Source organism: Neurospora tetrasperma (genome assembly GCF_000213175.1).
Source record: "Neurospora tetrasperma FGSC 2508 unplaced genomic scaffold NEUTE1scaffold_81, whole genome shotgun sequence".
NCBI classification, from domain to species: domain Eukaryota; kingdom Fungi; phylum Ascomycota; class Sordariomycetes; order Sordariales; family Sordariaceae; genus Neurospora; species Neurospora tetrasperma.
In genome coordinates, this window is record NW_009799179.1 from 4,267,366 (window position 1) to 4,282,980 (window position 15,615).

At 50.5% G+C, this 15,615-nt stretch overlaps 5 protein-coding genes across 5 annotated transcripts; all 5 read left to right on the forward strand.

The window, feature by feature from the left end:
• Window positions 1-1,417: 1,417 nt before the first annotated feature.
• Window positions 1,418-2,378, forward strand: NEUTE1DRAFT_105396 (uncharacterized protein; the record flags this gene model as incomplete). Its single annotated transcript, XM_009857747.1, has 3 exons — window positions 1,418-1,912; window positions 1,987-2,094; window positions 2,292-2,378. The coding sequence occupies 3 exons, from the start codon at window positions 1,418-1,420 to the stop codon at window positions 2,376-2,378; spliced, it is 690 nt and encodes a 229-aa protein (XP_009856049.1).
• Window positions 2,379-5,949: 3,571 nt separating this feature from the next.
• On the forward strand, window positions 5,950-6,742 carry NEUTE1DRAFT_118764 (uncharacterized protein; the record flags this gene model as incomplete). Its single annotated transcript, XM_009857748.1, has 1 exon — window positions 5,950-6,742. The coding sequence occupies one exon, from the start codon at window positions 5,988-5,990 to the stop codon at window positions 6,258-6,260; it is 273 nt and encodes a 90-aa protein (XP_009856050.1).
• Window positions 6,743-7,042: 300 nt separating this feature from the next.
• On the forward strand, window positions 7,043-8,285 carry NEUTE1DRAFT_149949 (uncharacterized protein; the record flags this gene model as incomplete). The annotated part of the gene is made up of 2 exons (XM_009857750.1): window positions 7,043-7,777; window positions 7,873-8,285. 2 exons carry the CDS (start codon window positions 7,178-7,180, stop codon window positions 8,158-8,160), a joined length of 888 nt encoding a protein of 295 aa, XP_009856052.1.
• Window positions 8,286-10,125: 1,840 nt separating this feature from the next.
• On the forward strand, window positions 10,126-12,249 carry NEUTE1DRAFT_55837 (uncharacterized protein; the record flags this gene model as incomplete). Its single annotated transcript, XM_009857751.1, has 4 exons — window positions 10,126-10,890; window positions 11,045-11,382; window positions 11,457-12,053; window positions 12,117-12,249. 4 exons carry the CDS (start codon window positions 10,126-10,128, stop codon window positions 12,247-12,249), a joined length of 1,833 nt encoding a protein of 610 aa, XP_009856053.1.
• A 1,430-nt stretch (window positions 12,250-13,679) lies between these two features.
• On the forward strand, window positions 13,680-14,622 carry NEUTE1DRAFT_149950 (uncharacterized protein; the record flags this gene model as incomplete). Its single annotated transcript, XM_009857752.1, has 2 exons — window positions 13,680-13,822; window positions 13,905-14,622. The coding sequence occupies 2 exons, from the start codon at window positions 13,680-13,682 to the stop codon at window positions 14,596-14,598; spliced, it is 837 nt and encodes a 278-aa protein (XP_009856054.1).
• Window positions 14,623-15,615: the final 993 nt, after the last annotated feature.

Genomic DNA, 15,615 nt, shown 5'->3' on the forward strand with positions numbered 1-15,615 from the left:
AGGATAACAGTCAGTCTCTGCTTTCCCGCGTTCTACGGTATGATAAAAGCTCACTTTCGACTTGTAGTTTTTCGTTGATTCAGTTCGAGCCCGTAAGCCTCGAATAGTTTTGTCTGGTGTGAGCTCGCTCATTTCCGATCCCCCCATACAGCTTCAGTCGTTCAAAGACATCAGCCGGTGTGGTCCCTTTCGGAAGCACTGTGATCAGAGCTGCTACGTCCTTGATCGCCTGGCCAGCTCCTTGGCCTTGGCCTATTTGTGTAAGTAATTGGACAAGGAATTGAGCATAGTCTAGACTCACTAAATGTAAAGTAATGGCCGGCGTCTCGAAGCAGCACCATTATCACATTTGTCAATGTTGTGATTAGGGAGGTTAGTGATTAGTAAGGCAACGTACAACGAATAAGAAATGTCTAATGCAGGAGGGTGAGCTCGACCATCCCGTCCAGGCGCCTTCTCGAGGTTGCCTTGCGTATCTATATGGCACATTAACTTTGTTGGTTGAGGGGACCACGGCATGGCGTTACTTCCGGTGACCGGGATGTATCCGGCACTGGCCCGAATATTTCATTGTGCGGTTTCTGTGCGTTCAGGAAGGACTCCAAAAAGAGGGAGGTCATTACGCCCGTAGATCCAAGGGCAAGGGAAGCGGGAAAGGTAATTGTCCCAGGTGATTGGAAGTAATGGCACCTGGATAAGAGATGATGCTCAGTCAATGTGCCGAGTTGGCTGAACTCGATTTCTGACTCCCATAATAACTCAGATGATATCAGATATAAAGCTGGTATTTAGCGATGCGGAATGTGGGGAGCCACATGTTTCTCCCGAAGACATTGGGCGATCAGGGTCGGATCATACATACTATGTGCCGGAGTGGGGGTTCAAGTTGTGTTGCGTAGTTATACGGAATAGTAGTGGCGCCTACCAAGAGCGGCAACCGCTCGATGGAATCATACCTCTAGGTAGTTGCGCTCTCACTTCAAAAGGTCTAGATGTCACAAGCAAAGGCAGCTGCACAGAGTACCATCTAGGTTGTACACAGGTTGCTTGGACATGACTGGAGTTGTTAAAGTTTGCTCACCAAGTGCTCCTGCAAGTTGGGATTGGGATTTGTTTCTGGCCCCGAGCTAGCACTGATTCTTGCCCGACCATCTTTCAGTGTTGCGAGGCACTTTCCGAGCTCCATCGAGCTCGGCAGTCGTTACCGCCGGGCCTGAAAAGGTCCAACAATGAGGTGCTTCGTGGTGGGCCATAAGGTCGTCAAGCTTATGTCCCTCTCGTCCCAAGACTTTCCCATTTTCCAACTCCTAACGCCTGAGGGTATACGGGCTGTTGATACTTGAGCTTAGGGTGAATATCTCATCTTTGTAATTTGCAGCCCCGTCAACCTGTCTCCCGTCGAACTTTTCAAGGAATAATGACCCCTCCGTTGGTTGCCCTGATAACCGCGGGCAGCGCTGGTCTCGGCGCCGCCACTGCCCGTCTCTTTGCCCGGAACGGCATCCGCCTAGTCATCAGCTACGACAGCAACGGCCAAAGGGCCTATGAACTTGTCGAAGAACTCACGAATATCTCCCCGCTAACAGCAGCTAGCACAGATCGCCAGGACAACTACGTTGCCCTCAAGGCTGACTTGGCTGAAAAGGATCAGATCAGCCAACTTGTCGACAACACTATATTTATCATGGGCAAACTCGACATTGTCTTCTCCAATGGCGCATGGATCCGTCTTCGAGACATCAACGATCTGGATGACAACGTGAACGAGGAAGACTGGGATACGTGCTTCAACATGAACGTCAAGTCCCATCTCTGGTTGATGCACGCTGCGAAACCGTATCTGGACCAAACGGAAGGTGTCTTCATCACCACTGCTTGTTTGGCAGGTGTCATAGTTAGCGGGAGTTCGCTTGTAAGCACTGACCTTGTTTGATGCCCGTCCCCTTGCCTAACGAAAAGTCCTTGAAGTAACATTCCCTATTGCAGGCCTACTCCGTCACCAAGGCAGCGCAAATACATTTGGCCAAGGGATTGGCACAGATTGCGGCACCCAAAATCAGAGTCAATACTGTATCTCCGGGCCTTATGCTTACGGTAAGCTGGCTCCAAACTTGGTCACCGAAACACATGCTGATGTTCACAGGACTGGGGTCTTCAGTTTCCACCCGAAAAGCAGGAAGAAGCGAGGGAGAGATCAAAGCTCAAGCGTTTAGCCACAGTAGAGGCACGTTATTCCTTCTCCCATCTCAACTATCACGCCTCTCTGACATGTCCTGTGACCCTCAACATAGGATGTTGCAGAGCAGGTACTCTGTTTCGTCAAGTCCAAAAGTGTAACAGGAGTGAACGCCATTATCGATGGAGGAATGGTGCTCTGATGACAGTGGCTCATGGAAAACATCGATGGACCACACTCAGCATGCACCAAATACATATGATATTCCACAAAAGGAAAGGGGGGGCAAAGAGATAGTGTAGACTCTCACAACAAACTAGGAGAGAAAAGTAAAAAAAGAAATTGTGACTCGGATACCGGGAGTCGAACCCGGGGCTGTTGAGAGAGCAGTCACTCCTAAGAAGTGAGAGTCAACGATGTTACCGCTACACCATACCCGATCAGGAATGGTTCCGATTTGTTAAAAGTGAGCTGAAAGCAGCAGCCTATAGCTGCACAGTCATTGCTTTCCAAAGCATTATGCGCGCAACTCGATTTCGAAGATCAATATCACATTTCTTTTGCTCTTCGAAAATACCGAAGAACCACGATGGTCATATTGGGTGATCGCTCCATTTGAAACAAACTTAATGGAACAATACCAATAACCGGAACAACCCAATGAAGCCTGTGGTCTATGCCTACCTCATAAAAAAAACCCAATGCCAGAGGAGTGGTGATAAGCGAAGGAAACATAGCAGGAAGCCGCATCCCTGGATCGTGAACGCCGCCGTTGCGCTTCGCGGACCAGTCCCGTAATCTTGTCGCCTAGTTGGCCTCCAGTGGGTATGCCCAAGGGAGCACCAATGACGCCACTGATAGAGCAGAGGCCGGCTCGCGATGACTCGAAGCCGTAGGTCTCATTGAAGGCTGTGTCGACGTAGAAAATCACTGCTATCAAACACGCTAATGGTGATGGTTTGAACGAGGGCGGCCTAGAGCACGAAGAGAAGACAGATCAAGCCCATGGATCGGGCAATGAGCTGGAGGATGTTTTCGGTGGTTCATTACTTTCCTATCGGTTCCAAATGTACGTCGTCTCTGGAAAATGAAATTACCAACAGCAGCACGAAGCCGATCAAGGCATATGCAACTTGTTATATGGTCCTTCAGGTGTAACTGATACTGATAAGTCTTGAAATGATGGCCAGCTCATGGTATTATAGATCAAGGTTCAGTAAACCTTACCCAAACACAAACATGCCTCCGGTCATCTTCATTGCCAAGCAAATGACTGCCAGACTGAAGGGTCAGTAATCCTCACCATTGATCATGGTATCAAGAGCTCATTTGTTTGAAATTGTGTACTGACCACATGAAATGCAGTACTTGTATGCTTGAGGCCCGTGTTCTTGTCAGCCATCCGTAGCTCTGTCACAAGTGGAAAGAAAGGACAGCATTTAGACGTACAACTTAAGAAGTTCACTGGGTCTTTCGATGGGATTGGAATCAGTGTAATCTTGCTCTTTTTAACATTACTCAATGTCATTGGGGAGATCTTTTCGGTATGTTGCACTCTGTGCTTTCCTTTTGAGTGTCATGACTATGCAGCTTAGTGTGCTGGTGAATCCCGAGGGACGTTTTTGCGTAACATTATTGTCATGGCGTCTCGATTGGACCAAGCGGAGCGATCAATGAATGGACAGTACCGAGTGGTTGATCGGAGTGATAGGGTGGCCATCTGAACGAGCATGCGATCTGAGTTGTTTCTCTTTTGCTGAGTGTACCAAGCTCGACACCGATACAAACGGCGATGTCCAAACGAGCTTGAGCTGTGCACGAGAGGCAGTTCTAGAGCTTAGCGGGGATCGACACGGCTGATTAGAAATACCAAAAGCTGTGACTTGAGATGTCGAATTTACCGCCAATTTCAGGATCGCCTATCCAACTCGGGGATACTTGAGCAACTTTGGAGTTCTGGCAGGACTCGTTGGATGAAGTCTGGTGTGTTGAACTTTCAGGATTAACGGAACTAGGAGTGATCCAGCGGGAAGGTAGTAGATAAACGGCGGAATCCCCACGTAAGAAGGCTGAATCAACTGCGAATTTACGCATTGTTCGTAGTAAGCCGTCCCTCAATGGTTTTGGATTGAGGCAATGGTACTTTCAAGGCATCGCATCTTAGCCGGAGACTTGACAACTCTCATCTTGATTCCGAGCCAGTATCGACAGTAAAAAAGAAAATGGAGGTGGAGTAAGAAAGTCACGGGCCGGTTCTCGGTGAGAGGTTGCAGTCAGTGGGTGATTGTGCAGTGAGAAAGGGACGGAAGCTTGGTGAGTGAAGGACTGGAATACCAACCTAAGTATGGCGGTGCACACTTGATTGACGGATTAATGTGGCTGCCTCTAGAGCTGCAGATGTGGCGGGAGGGTCATCAAGCTCAGGCTGCTGCAATTGGTCACGGTACTCTAGCGTACCTTGCTATTGGCCAGAAACGATGAATGTGCTAGTGGATGTACACTGCATTTCTCCACTCGCTATGGATCGCACTAGTGTTTACATCACTCGTTATGAACCGCAACAAACTATCGGCAATCTTCACGACGCGCCTCACTAACAGCAAACAGCTTTATCGGGTTGAGAATCAAGACCCGTCACATTCAGCGCATTCTCGATCACGTTGATTTAAGGGTCGCCTTGCTAACCGCATTATATTGGGGTATTTTCTTTTTATTCACTTTCCAATTTGCTCGCCGCTCGACGCGCAACTCGCTCCACCTCGCGCCTTCTTGAATCAAGACTCCGTCAAATTCAACAACGTCGCTCCGTGTTTCATCACGCGCGTACACCGCTTCCAGGAATCGTAACAAAAAACAATTGTCATTCAAGATGCCTTTTCTCTCCGATGCCGAGCTCGAGGACGATGACCTGGTCCGCATTAAGAGTGACCTTTTCGAGTAAGTATATTTTCCATCGACTAGACCCCTACAAAGTCGCACATTCCTAGTGAGGTATGGAAGCTCATGTGTCCCGCCGACCTTTCCGTCAACTTACTTCGTTGCGATTCACCTCCTCACAGAACTTTGCCAGCTAACCAAGCTGCCAGTGAGTACAACGAGCCACGTCAAATCTCCGAAGATATCGCACCTAGCCAGCCTGTACCCGCCGGTGTCACCGTTGTCACTATGGATGATAAGCTAGAGCTGAACGCCCCTGTTGCCGGTATGGAGGGTGAAACAAGCAAGCGTGCCATGCCATCCCGGTCTCTCTCAGCGACACCCGCACAGTCTGCTTCGAAAACCCCCAAGTCAGCAAAGAGCACGAGCTCCCGCACGCCCAAGAGTTCCCTGAAAAGCACTGAGAAGAGCAGCGGGCGCAAGCGCAAGGCCGTGGAGATCGAGGAACCCGACTCGGAAAGGGAGGAGGAAGTAAAGGATGTCACTCCTGCAAAGCGTGGTCGCAAACCCGCCGCCGCTCCTAGCGCTCGTCTTGCCGCCAAGGCTGCCAAAAAGAAGGGTCCCGGTCGTCCCGCATCCACCAATGGCACAGCTGTAAGTTCATAATCATTAGCCATAGCGACATGTTTATTCTAACCAGTCGAACAGAGCAAAGAGAAGTCCAAGGGCAAGGCTGGTCGCCCCAAGAAGGATGCCGCTTCTGATGTCGTTCCTAAGGGAGAATACGAGGTCGAGGCCATCATTAACTCGATGATTGATGCCGAGACGATGGAGCACGTGTACTTTGTGAAGTGGAAGGGTTACCCGGACAGTGACAACACCTGGGAGCCTAAGCAAAATCTCCAAGGTGCTACTGAGCTATTGCGCAAATTCAATGCCGACCAAAAGGCCAAGAAGTCCGAGGAGGCTTCCGAGAAGAAAGCCAAGAAGGCAAAGACCTCCCGTAAGGCTCAGGAGGCGGACATGGCTGACAAGGCGGATAAGAAGACGGAGAAGGGCCCCAAGGCCCTCAAGGCCAAGCCCGCTGAGAAGCAACAGGCGAAGCCCAGAGGAAGACCCGGTAGACCACCAAAGGCTACCAAGGACGCCAAGAGCGCGAAGGAAACCAAGGCTCCTGCCAAAGCCGCCAAGAAGACGAAAGAGGTGAAGGCACCTAGGGCAGGCACACGCGTTTCGAGCAGGACGAAATCGGCCTAGGGATCATCAACACAATTCAGGGGCTAATCAGAGGTACTCTGGTTTTTAATCTCTATGCACCAAGCGCAACCACTTGGCTAAACGTTCCTCTGCTTTGAGCACCATTGATTGGGTGCCTCGGGCATTTAACGCTTCATTCGGAGAGCGCGCGAAGGAGCAGCCAGTGGTTGCGCAAAGGAACTTGGGATGGGCGGCCGGCTGGTTACTACTTTCACTCCATCTGTATATGTATTCGGGAATTCGTAGGCTGCTTTATGTTATTTCGACATCTTCGGTGGCACATTACGGGGATGATATTAGCGACGCCAAAATACCCGCCAAGGCATGCCCGGAGGAGGAGAACAGTCTGCTTCGGCACACGAAGAAAATAGCGGACATGGAGGAATGCTAATGGAATTTACCCATCTTTGCTTCAAAGACTATCTTTGTGAGAAACTTGACCATGAAGAAGTGAGGGAGTGAGGTTCATGGACGAAATGTCCAGTTTTAAGTGGAAGCTGATGCTGTGGCTCTGTGGTCAGGGTAGGTAAGGCATCTCACAAAATGTAGGTACATAGTACACTACTGTACTATCATACCATTGGATGCATTATAGCCACTGCCGCACGTGTGAGTTGCCCGCCGGCAAACCAACTCTGCCGGCACGGCACGGGCCACGGTATCGAGACCTCCGATAGTTGTCCTTTCGTGGCTTACCTTTTGAAGTATTCTCTGGACCCGCGACTTGATTATAAACAGTCATACTTTGATACATCCCAGTTCGTTGTGGGAGCCGAAACTGCGGTCACACCGATTCATCCTCGTGTCAATCCGTTTCCAACGATAGGTCTCGCCCCCACGCGCGTATCTTCACAAATAACCGGCAAAATGGACGCGCTTCGGTCGGCTTTGCAGCCCGTCACCCACAACCTTCCGGGTCCGATCCGGGACATCGGCCTCTCCCTCATCGGAGACTCGTGTTACAAGAAGCTGATACTCGACATCGACCTCGAACACAACCCTGAATGTCTTAAGCTCGCCATCAGTAAGGCCCTCGGCATTGGCATCGTCGCTGCCTCCTCCATCGTCAAGGTGCCCCAGATCCTCAAGCTTGTCAACTCGAAATCGGCCAGCGGCGTTTCTTTCCTCTCGTATCTCCTCGAGACCAGCAGCTTGCTTACCTCGCTCGCATACAATGTTCGAAATGGATTCCCCTTCAGCACCTTTGGCGAGACGGCCCTGATCCTCGGTCAAAACGTCATCATCTCCGTGCTCGTGCTCAAATACAGCGGCAGGGCTGGCATCGCGGCCTTGTTCGTCGCGGCACTGGCAGTCGGCGTTGCTACTTTTTTCAGCGAGCAGCTTCTCAACATGCAGCAGTTGAGCTACCTCCAGGCCGGCGCTGGAGTGCTGGGTGTCGCCAGCAAGGTTCCCCAGATCTTGGCTATTCTGCAGGAAGGTGGAACGGGACAGCTCAGTGCATTTGCTGTAAGGACATCCTCACCCTCAATCCCGATTACATCTCTCCTTGTGCTTCTCTTCAAGTTGCTTGCTACTGACGCTGTGTTTCTTGTTCCTCCCAGGTCTTCAACTACCTCGCCGGATCCCTCTCGCGCATCTTTACCACTCTTCAAGAGGTCGACGACAAGCTCATTTTGTACGGGTTTATTGCCGGTTTCGCGCTGAACTTGGTTCTCGCTCTGCAGATGGTATACTACTGGAACGCGCCCTCGGCCAAGGCACGGGGCAAGCAGAAGGTGCCTGCGGGCCCAATTCCTGCTGCGACGTCGTCGGCTACCGCTACTGGCGCGTCCACCTCCTCCGAGCCGAGAGCGAAGAGCAAAGGTCCCACGACCCGTCGCCGCGGTTAGACGGACCAGCGTGTGTTCTCTTTCTGGCTGGGCTAGTCCGAGAGTGATATTGTGGGGGGTATTTCTAGTTACTTGCTTTTGTTTTTTTTGGTATATCAATATTTGGAATACATGAGCTTCCGATGAACCTTTGGTGTCAGCTGACTTTTCGTCCTGCGTACAAATGCTACAGAAGCGTTAGCCAGGAGCCTTTGGCAATGTGTGAGTGATACTGCGTTCACGGATGCTGAAAGGCGTTTGAATGGTTTAGCGTCTTCAAAGCAAACTATTGTCCTGGTCCGATAGCTTGCAGTAATCACAGACACTAGCGCTGGTTCATCGAAAGACCGTTCCAGACTTAATCTTGGTCCTAAGTCTAGGCTTCAGAAGTGACACATGACCACGAATTTAGCAAATGTTGAGATGGCAATGACCGTGACTGTTCAGACGTAAAAAAAAAAAAAAAAAAATGAATGAACCAACCAAGCTGCTCAGAGGCTCTCAACCATCCTGTTGTCGAGATTCGGCCTTCCCACTCAGCTGTCAACAGAAAGACTATTCGACCCTCCAGTAAGAATGGCCAATCGCTCTAGCCCAATCGCTCTAGCCCAACCAACCTTTGGTCCTTGCAGAAACACGCTGCAACAAGATAAGGGAAAAAGAAGAAAAAGGTAAATTATGCCCTATTTACCACGACGTGAAAAAGACAATGGAAAGATAATATAAGTGGCTTGCGTTTCGAAGTCTTTCTTCGGAACCAATTGATACCTCTTACGTATTGGCCTTAGCCTCTACTATGTATTGTTCAGCAAATTACCCCAACCCTTATCAATGTCTTCAGCTAATATGCATATCAATATCGATGGTGAAGGGGGGAGACTCAAAGTTGCCCCTGTCAACTGAATCGTTTGCCGCTCTGACGCTCGCATAATTCATGTTCACATGCAACAAACAGGAATTATGTTGCTTCGTACAGTAGCATCCCACAATCATATCTTTGATGGACAAATCCTCACGGAGCTTTTCCCCTCGGCAAGTTCCCGGGATCTACCTGTTGAGTTTATCTTCGAGCAAGTGTTCTGGAATCTGGACAATCTCCATCACGCCTTTATGCGCCACTATTCATACTAGTAGAATCCTTTCACTTCCCTGCTCAACGGCTCCGCGGATTCACACAGATCCTCCGGCAGTTCCATCTGCATTGTATTCACGCGACCAGGGAAGTCGTTGGTTGCGCTTTATGCACTCAGGTCTGCGGCGGTCTCGGTCGCGCTATCCTGTGCCCACCCAAAATTTGCACACACTCCGCTAGTCAACTTTGGCACCTCTCTCCCCTTCTGTACCCGCCTCAAGCGCTTCTCCGTTGGGTTGTGCTCATTGTTCCGGGATGTTGATGCCGATGTCCTACACAAGTGGAACATGTCAATGCCCGTTCGCACGACGGAATCCCGGTGAGGATCAGGGTCCAGTCGGTATGCGGTGCAACCCTTCGCGGAAAGCCGGTTGTCCGTTGATGGGATAAGAGAGGGATAAAGAGTTGCGATGATAAAATGGCGTGCAGTGCCTCGTGCAGTGCTAAAAGTGCCTTTCATCTTGTCTCTCGATTGCGCAATTGCTCGACATAAAGGCTGTGTATGCGCTTGAGCGATTGCGTGCTCAAAGCCAGCCCCGATTTTCTTACGTTCTGACGTGCTCACCTCCAAATCACATCCGCCATTGGCCTGGTCTCAGACGTCGATATCATCCACCATCTCCTCCCTCGTCGAACTGGTTGATCACACCTCAAGCTCAACCCGCTACCCCGGATTCTGACCCCAGGTCGGCTTCCCCAGCTTCCCTTATAAGCGGAGTGTCCGACTTCTCTCTGTTCTGCTCAAGCCTCTCTGATCGGCCTTAGTTATCTCGCCCACCTCATTGAGGAATTTATCCTTCACCTCACCTTATCTACTATTAGCCGAAACCCCCCGTTCTTGACGACAGACGACCATGCCGGCAGCTCTCAACTCTCAACCGGCCTCTCCGGAGCTTACGCCCGTGAATGGTTTTACCAATGGCAATGGCCATACCAACGGCAATGGCTATACCAACGGCAATGGCTATGCCAACGGTAATGGCCATACCAACGGCAATGGCTATGCCAACGGCAACGGGATCGCTCCCGGGCAGGACAAGGAGAAGCAGCTGAACATCCTATACATCATGGCAGATCAGCTCGCCGCGCCTGTGATGAAAATCTACAACCCGGAATCCATTGTTCAGACGCCCAATATTGATGCTCTGGCCGCAAAATCCGTCCAGTTTGACTCGGCATACTGCCCGTCGCCGCTCTGCGGCCCTTCAAGGATGAGCATGATCACGGGACAGCTCCCCATGAAGATCGGAGCGTATGACAATGCGGCCCAGATTTTGAGCGATATCCCTACTTACGCCCACTACCTCCGACGTGATGGCTACCAAACGGTTTTGGCTGGAAAGATGCACTTCGTGATGGACCAGAAGCATGGGTACGAGAAGCGTCTAACCACTGACATCTATCCCGGCGACTTCGGCTGGGCAGCCAACTGGGATGCGGATATTGAGAGGCCCGAGCAAAGGCTAGAATGGTATCACAATGCGAGCTCCATCGAACAGGCTGGTGCTTGTGTTCGCAGCAACCAGCTTGATTACGACGAGGAGGTTATGTACAAGTCAACGCAGTTTCTTCATGACTACGCTCGCAGCGGAGAGTCGAGGCGCCCGTTCTGTTTGACGGTACGTACTGGCCTTTCTTGTCATCTTCTCAGCCGAACAGGGCTGCGGATGCTGTATCTTTAGCGAGGGGGAGGAAGGGTCATGGTGTACCCATAACTGGTTGACCGACGGCGAGAAAGGAAGGTTGAACTTTGCTAACAAAATCACGCCATAGGTTTCCCTTACTCACCCTCACGATCCCTACACCATCGAAGACGAGTATTGGGATAAGTACAAGGAAGTGGAAATTGATCTCCCCAAGGTTCCCAGAATTCCGAACGAGGAGCAGGATCCCCATAGCAAGAGACTGCTCAAGGTCTGCGACTTGTGGGACAAGAACTTTACGGATGATCAGATCAAGCGCGCACGCAGGGCCTACTATGGCGCTGTCAGCTATGTTGATGACTGTGTTGGCAAGCTGCTCAAGGTCTTGGAGAAGTGCAGACTTGCCGACGACACCATCATCGTCTTCAGTGGCGACCACGGAGACATGCTTGGTGAGCGCGGACTCTGGTACGTTTTGCTACTCGATCTGGATTTTGTACTTCCCCCGGGTCTGTCGCTAATCCACGTTTTCCTGACTGCAGGTACAAAATGAGCTACTTCGAATCATCCGTTCGTGTCCCTCTTCTGATTTCTTATCCCAAAAAGTACACGCCTCATCGTGTGACCCAGAACGTGTCCACCTTGGACATTCTGCCGACCATGGTCGATTTGATCGGCACGAAGCTGGTTCCTGGCCTGCCGATGGACGGCAAATCCCTTCTTCCGTTCCTGGAAGGACGCGACGCAGAAGGGCACGATACCGTCATCGCCGAATATACGGGCGAGGGCACCGTCAGCCCAATCATGATGATCAAACGCGGCAACTGGAAGTTCATCATCTGCCCCGCGGACGGCGTTCAGCTGTTTGATCTAGGAAGGGATCCGCTTGAACTTGAGGACCTCGCCAAGGTTCTTGCGGGGCCAAAGGCAGAGATGCTCGATCCCGAATATAGAGAGACGGCGGAAATCATTTTGAGAGGGTTTGAGGCTGAGGCGAGAGTGCGCTGGGACTTTGAAAGTATCACCGAGCAAGTCCTTCTCTCGCAGAGGAAACGCAGATTTGTGTGGAGCGCCTTTACGGCGAAGGACTCACAGAGCGAGAAATGGGACTTCAATCCGATCGAGGACGGCCGGGAGAAGTCAGTAAAACCCTTGTCACCCTCCCTCACTTCGCAATGATATACTGACACACGTAATTATAGATACATCCGTTCACATATGCCCCTCGACGATCTTGAGCGTATGGCTCGCTTTCCGCCTGTCGACGCCAACGGCAATGAGCTACCCAAGGGGGCGCCCATCAAAGTTCACCAAGCAGGCTCCCATGAAGAGTGATAAACTTGATGGTACCGGAAGATAAAATGGCGTTGAAGACATATGATGGGCGTTTCTTTTGGGACGATCAGTGGTTCACTGGTTCACGATGACAAGATAGTAGATACCCTGGCTTGGCATCAGCGACGGGCATTAGCGACGGGCATTAGCGAACGGCGAGCAAGCATCAGCACAAAGCGCTCTCCTTTTTTTTTTTTTTTTTTTTTTTTTTTTTTTTTTTTTTTTTTTTTTTTTTTAGTTTATTTTGGTTATCAATAAACGTGGATAACGATGATACAGTAGCATTCAATTGGATATGAATTTCCTGTCATGTACCTACGACAAGTCAACCATAATCGGTGTACTTTTCATGTTACGTATCTCCAAGTTCAAGCTCCAAGCACTGACAGTAGAGGTATGCCAATCGACTTACGATCCCAACCAAATCTCTGCATTTCTACACCACAAGAACTTGGCTCAATTCACGGCACATTTGTTGGATATCTGTTTTGCTTGCTGTACTTCGTGCGCCAGGTATTCGGAATTCCAGACCACGGTGTGGAAGGAATTGGCCTCTACTCACGGAACACAGAAAACTGATAACAACTTATTATTACAGAAAGACCAAGAAAGAAGCAGAGGAGAAGATAGAAAAAAAAAAAAAATTAAAAAAAAAAAAAAAAAAATTTAAGGAAAAGAAGAAGAAGAAGAAAAAGGGAAAACACTTGCACGGTCCGGAAATTGAACCGAGTCTTAACTCAGTGGTAGATACTGCACTTGAACGAGCTTGCCTCCAGAGTCGGTCTTCGAACAGAAGTTTTCTAGGGATTTCAAGTCACAAATCGAGTGATAAGAACGGCCCTGCAACCCGCTCTGCTCTGAACTGAACCGGATGGTACCGCAAGCTTGGGATCTTCGGCGCATGTCATCTGTTGTTTTGCTCTTGCCGGTTTTGCCAGGCAAGTCTTTTCTTCCCTTTAGCTCGCTGATGGATTCATTTCTTCATTGGCTTTACCTCTAGGTTGTAGCTGTTGTTGAGGGATGTCAGAAAGAACGGAATCGATTGATACCAAGCATCTGCCATTCATGGGATTCTAGACCCTGCCGTAACCGCCAAGCTGGGGGTCAGGGGTCGCTTGCTTTAAGTTTACACTAGTGTGCAGCTCGTGCGGCTTTCGTGTTAGCGATTGTGCAGTGGGGCTGTAGAATAGTGGGGCTGCACCAAAACATCCAACATCACTGTAGCTTCCGTCCTGACTGTTGTTTGACGGAACTTTTACCTTCTAAACGCTTCGTTCTCTTTACATTGCAGTGAATCCCTTGCGACCCGACCTCCCGGACCCAAGGCATATTTGTACGAGATAATACTCACGGAGATATCCAATAGCTTTGTATTGACGAAGCGCAACATAATTTACTCACTCTACCCCTCCAAAAACTCGTTCAACAACATGGCCGACGGCAAAGATTCCCTCCGTCTAGCTCCTGATGAATTCAAGCAGCTCGAGGTTCTCCGAAACCGATTCCATCAGCTCACTCACAGTTTGAACAGCCTGTTTAATGATATCCAGCGAAGCCAGCCTCTCCCAAGCCAGTAAGTCGTTGCTCTGTCCCCCCTCCTACATCTTTCTTCCTCGAGACTGGCCGCGTTCTTATACGGATCTGTTCTTCCACAGGGAGTCCCTCACAGCCTCAGCAGCCATTCTCCAAAAGAGTCTCGAAACTATCCAAAAGCTCGCAGACGAAAACTCCGACTTGTTCCAACGCATCGTCGTCCACCCATCGACAAACTTCCCTGGGCGCACTCAGGAACACATCCTTCTGCAACTACTCAGAAAGAAACTCGAGCCGGAAGTCGAGAGCTGGGTCGAAGATGCGCGTAGTGTAGCAAGGGCCTCTGGTTTGGACCCGAGCAAACTGGCCAGCGCCCAACAGAGGAGCAACGACTACGACGATGACGACGACGACTACCGAGACGAAGAGGAGGACGCGCCCTCGGACCCGTTTAACGAACAGTGGGCCGATATGTTTCAGGTCAGCATGGACAGCATCAGGGATTACCTCATGAACCAAGCGAACGAGCCCTATACGATCGCCGAGCGCGAGATGGGCATTGAGAATGTACGCACCGGTTTGAAGCGATCGCTTGAGGAGGAGGACAGCGAGGAAGAAGACGAAGACGAGGACGAGGACGAAGACAGACCGCTTGCTGCCGCTGGGCTCGGCAACGTCAATGCGGCGAATCTGTTCCATCCAGAGCATGTCCTATGGCTTGCTTCGAGGGGCAATATGAAGGTCCCGAAGAATGTTGACCTGGAGGCTATACGCAAGAGAGAGAAACCTAGGGGACGTCCGGCTCCCGCACAGTGAGCAAACAGGAAAATCTCAAACCAGCTCCGTGTGTGATCCGGGGAAACACCAGTAGCAATCTCTGCGATCTGCTGCTTTCCATGAGCTGGGAGCAATAAACCCAATGCGCGGATCACATCCAAGGGGCAATTCTTTGGCAGAAGCCCCGGTTGCTGAGCGAACCGATTTTTCGATGCCTTGGACATGGAGCATGAGCTGTTTTTTTAAGACAGGATTTGCTTCTGCCGTGTTCATATGCTACGATTCGAAGGTGCTATCTTCTTCTCCAGTTGGTTGGTAGCAACCGCCGACTCCCCCGCACCCACTGCAACAGCTCTCGCGATTTGGTAGCCGACGATGACAGCGTTCCCTGCAGTGTGACTGTGCCCTCTGCGACCCAATCACATCTTTCAGCCGCTTATTGCAACCCGCCTACCATATACCGGGAGGCGGTCTTGTTGAGGATATTGTCTGGGACTGCAGCAATAAGCTGGAAGTCCCTGAGCTCCAGAACCATTTGACTGACATGTATCAATCAATGATAGACGGTACCTCGAACGGGCTTTTGCAGAGAGGTCGATATACTCGACCCACCTGACGTTGGCTCTGGTTTCCTGACTGCTACGGTGGAGAAACTTTGGATCTAGCCGGGGAGGCTAGATATAACTATCGGCCGAGCTTACCTTGGGAAAACGATACGTTCTACGGTGCAAAGGGTTCACGGTGACTTGGCTTTACCACTAGTGTGCTCGGCCTGTTGGTCACACGATATGCTGGCTGACACAGCACCCACCTCCATACAGGCCAGTATCAATAGCATTTAAGATGGTGATGGCATTCGTCATTACTCTGGCTCGACGACATGGTGTGCTGTGTTGGCCCAACATGCACGCCACCACGCCGTATAGGGACTCAGCTTTCGGTTCTTTGTATGCTTCGAGCAGGCTCGCATGCTGTGTGCGGGCCATCCCGAGCTGATAAAACCAATGGAAAGCGTGGTCAAAGGATAGAAGTTTAGTGAAAGCAGTAATCAGGATG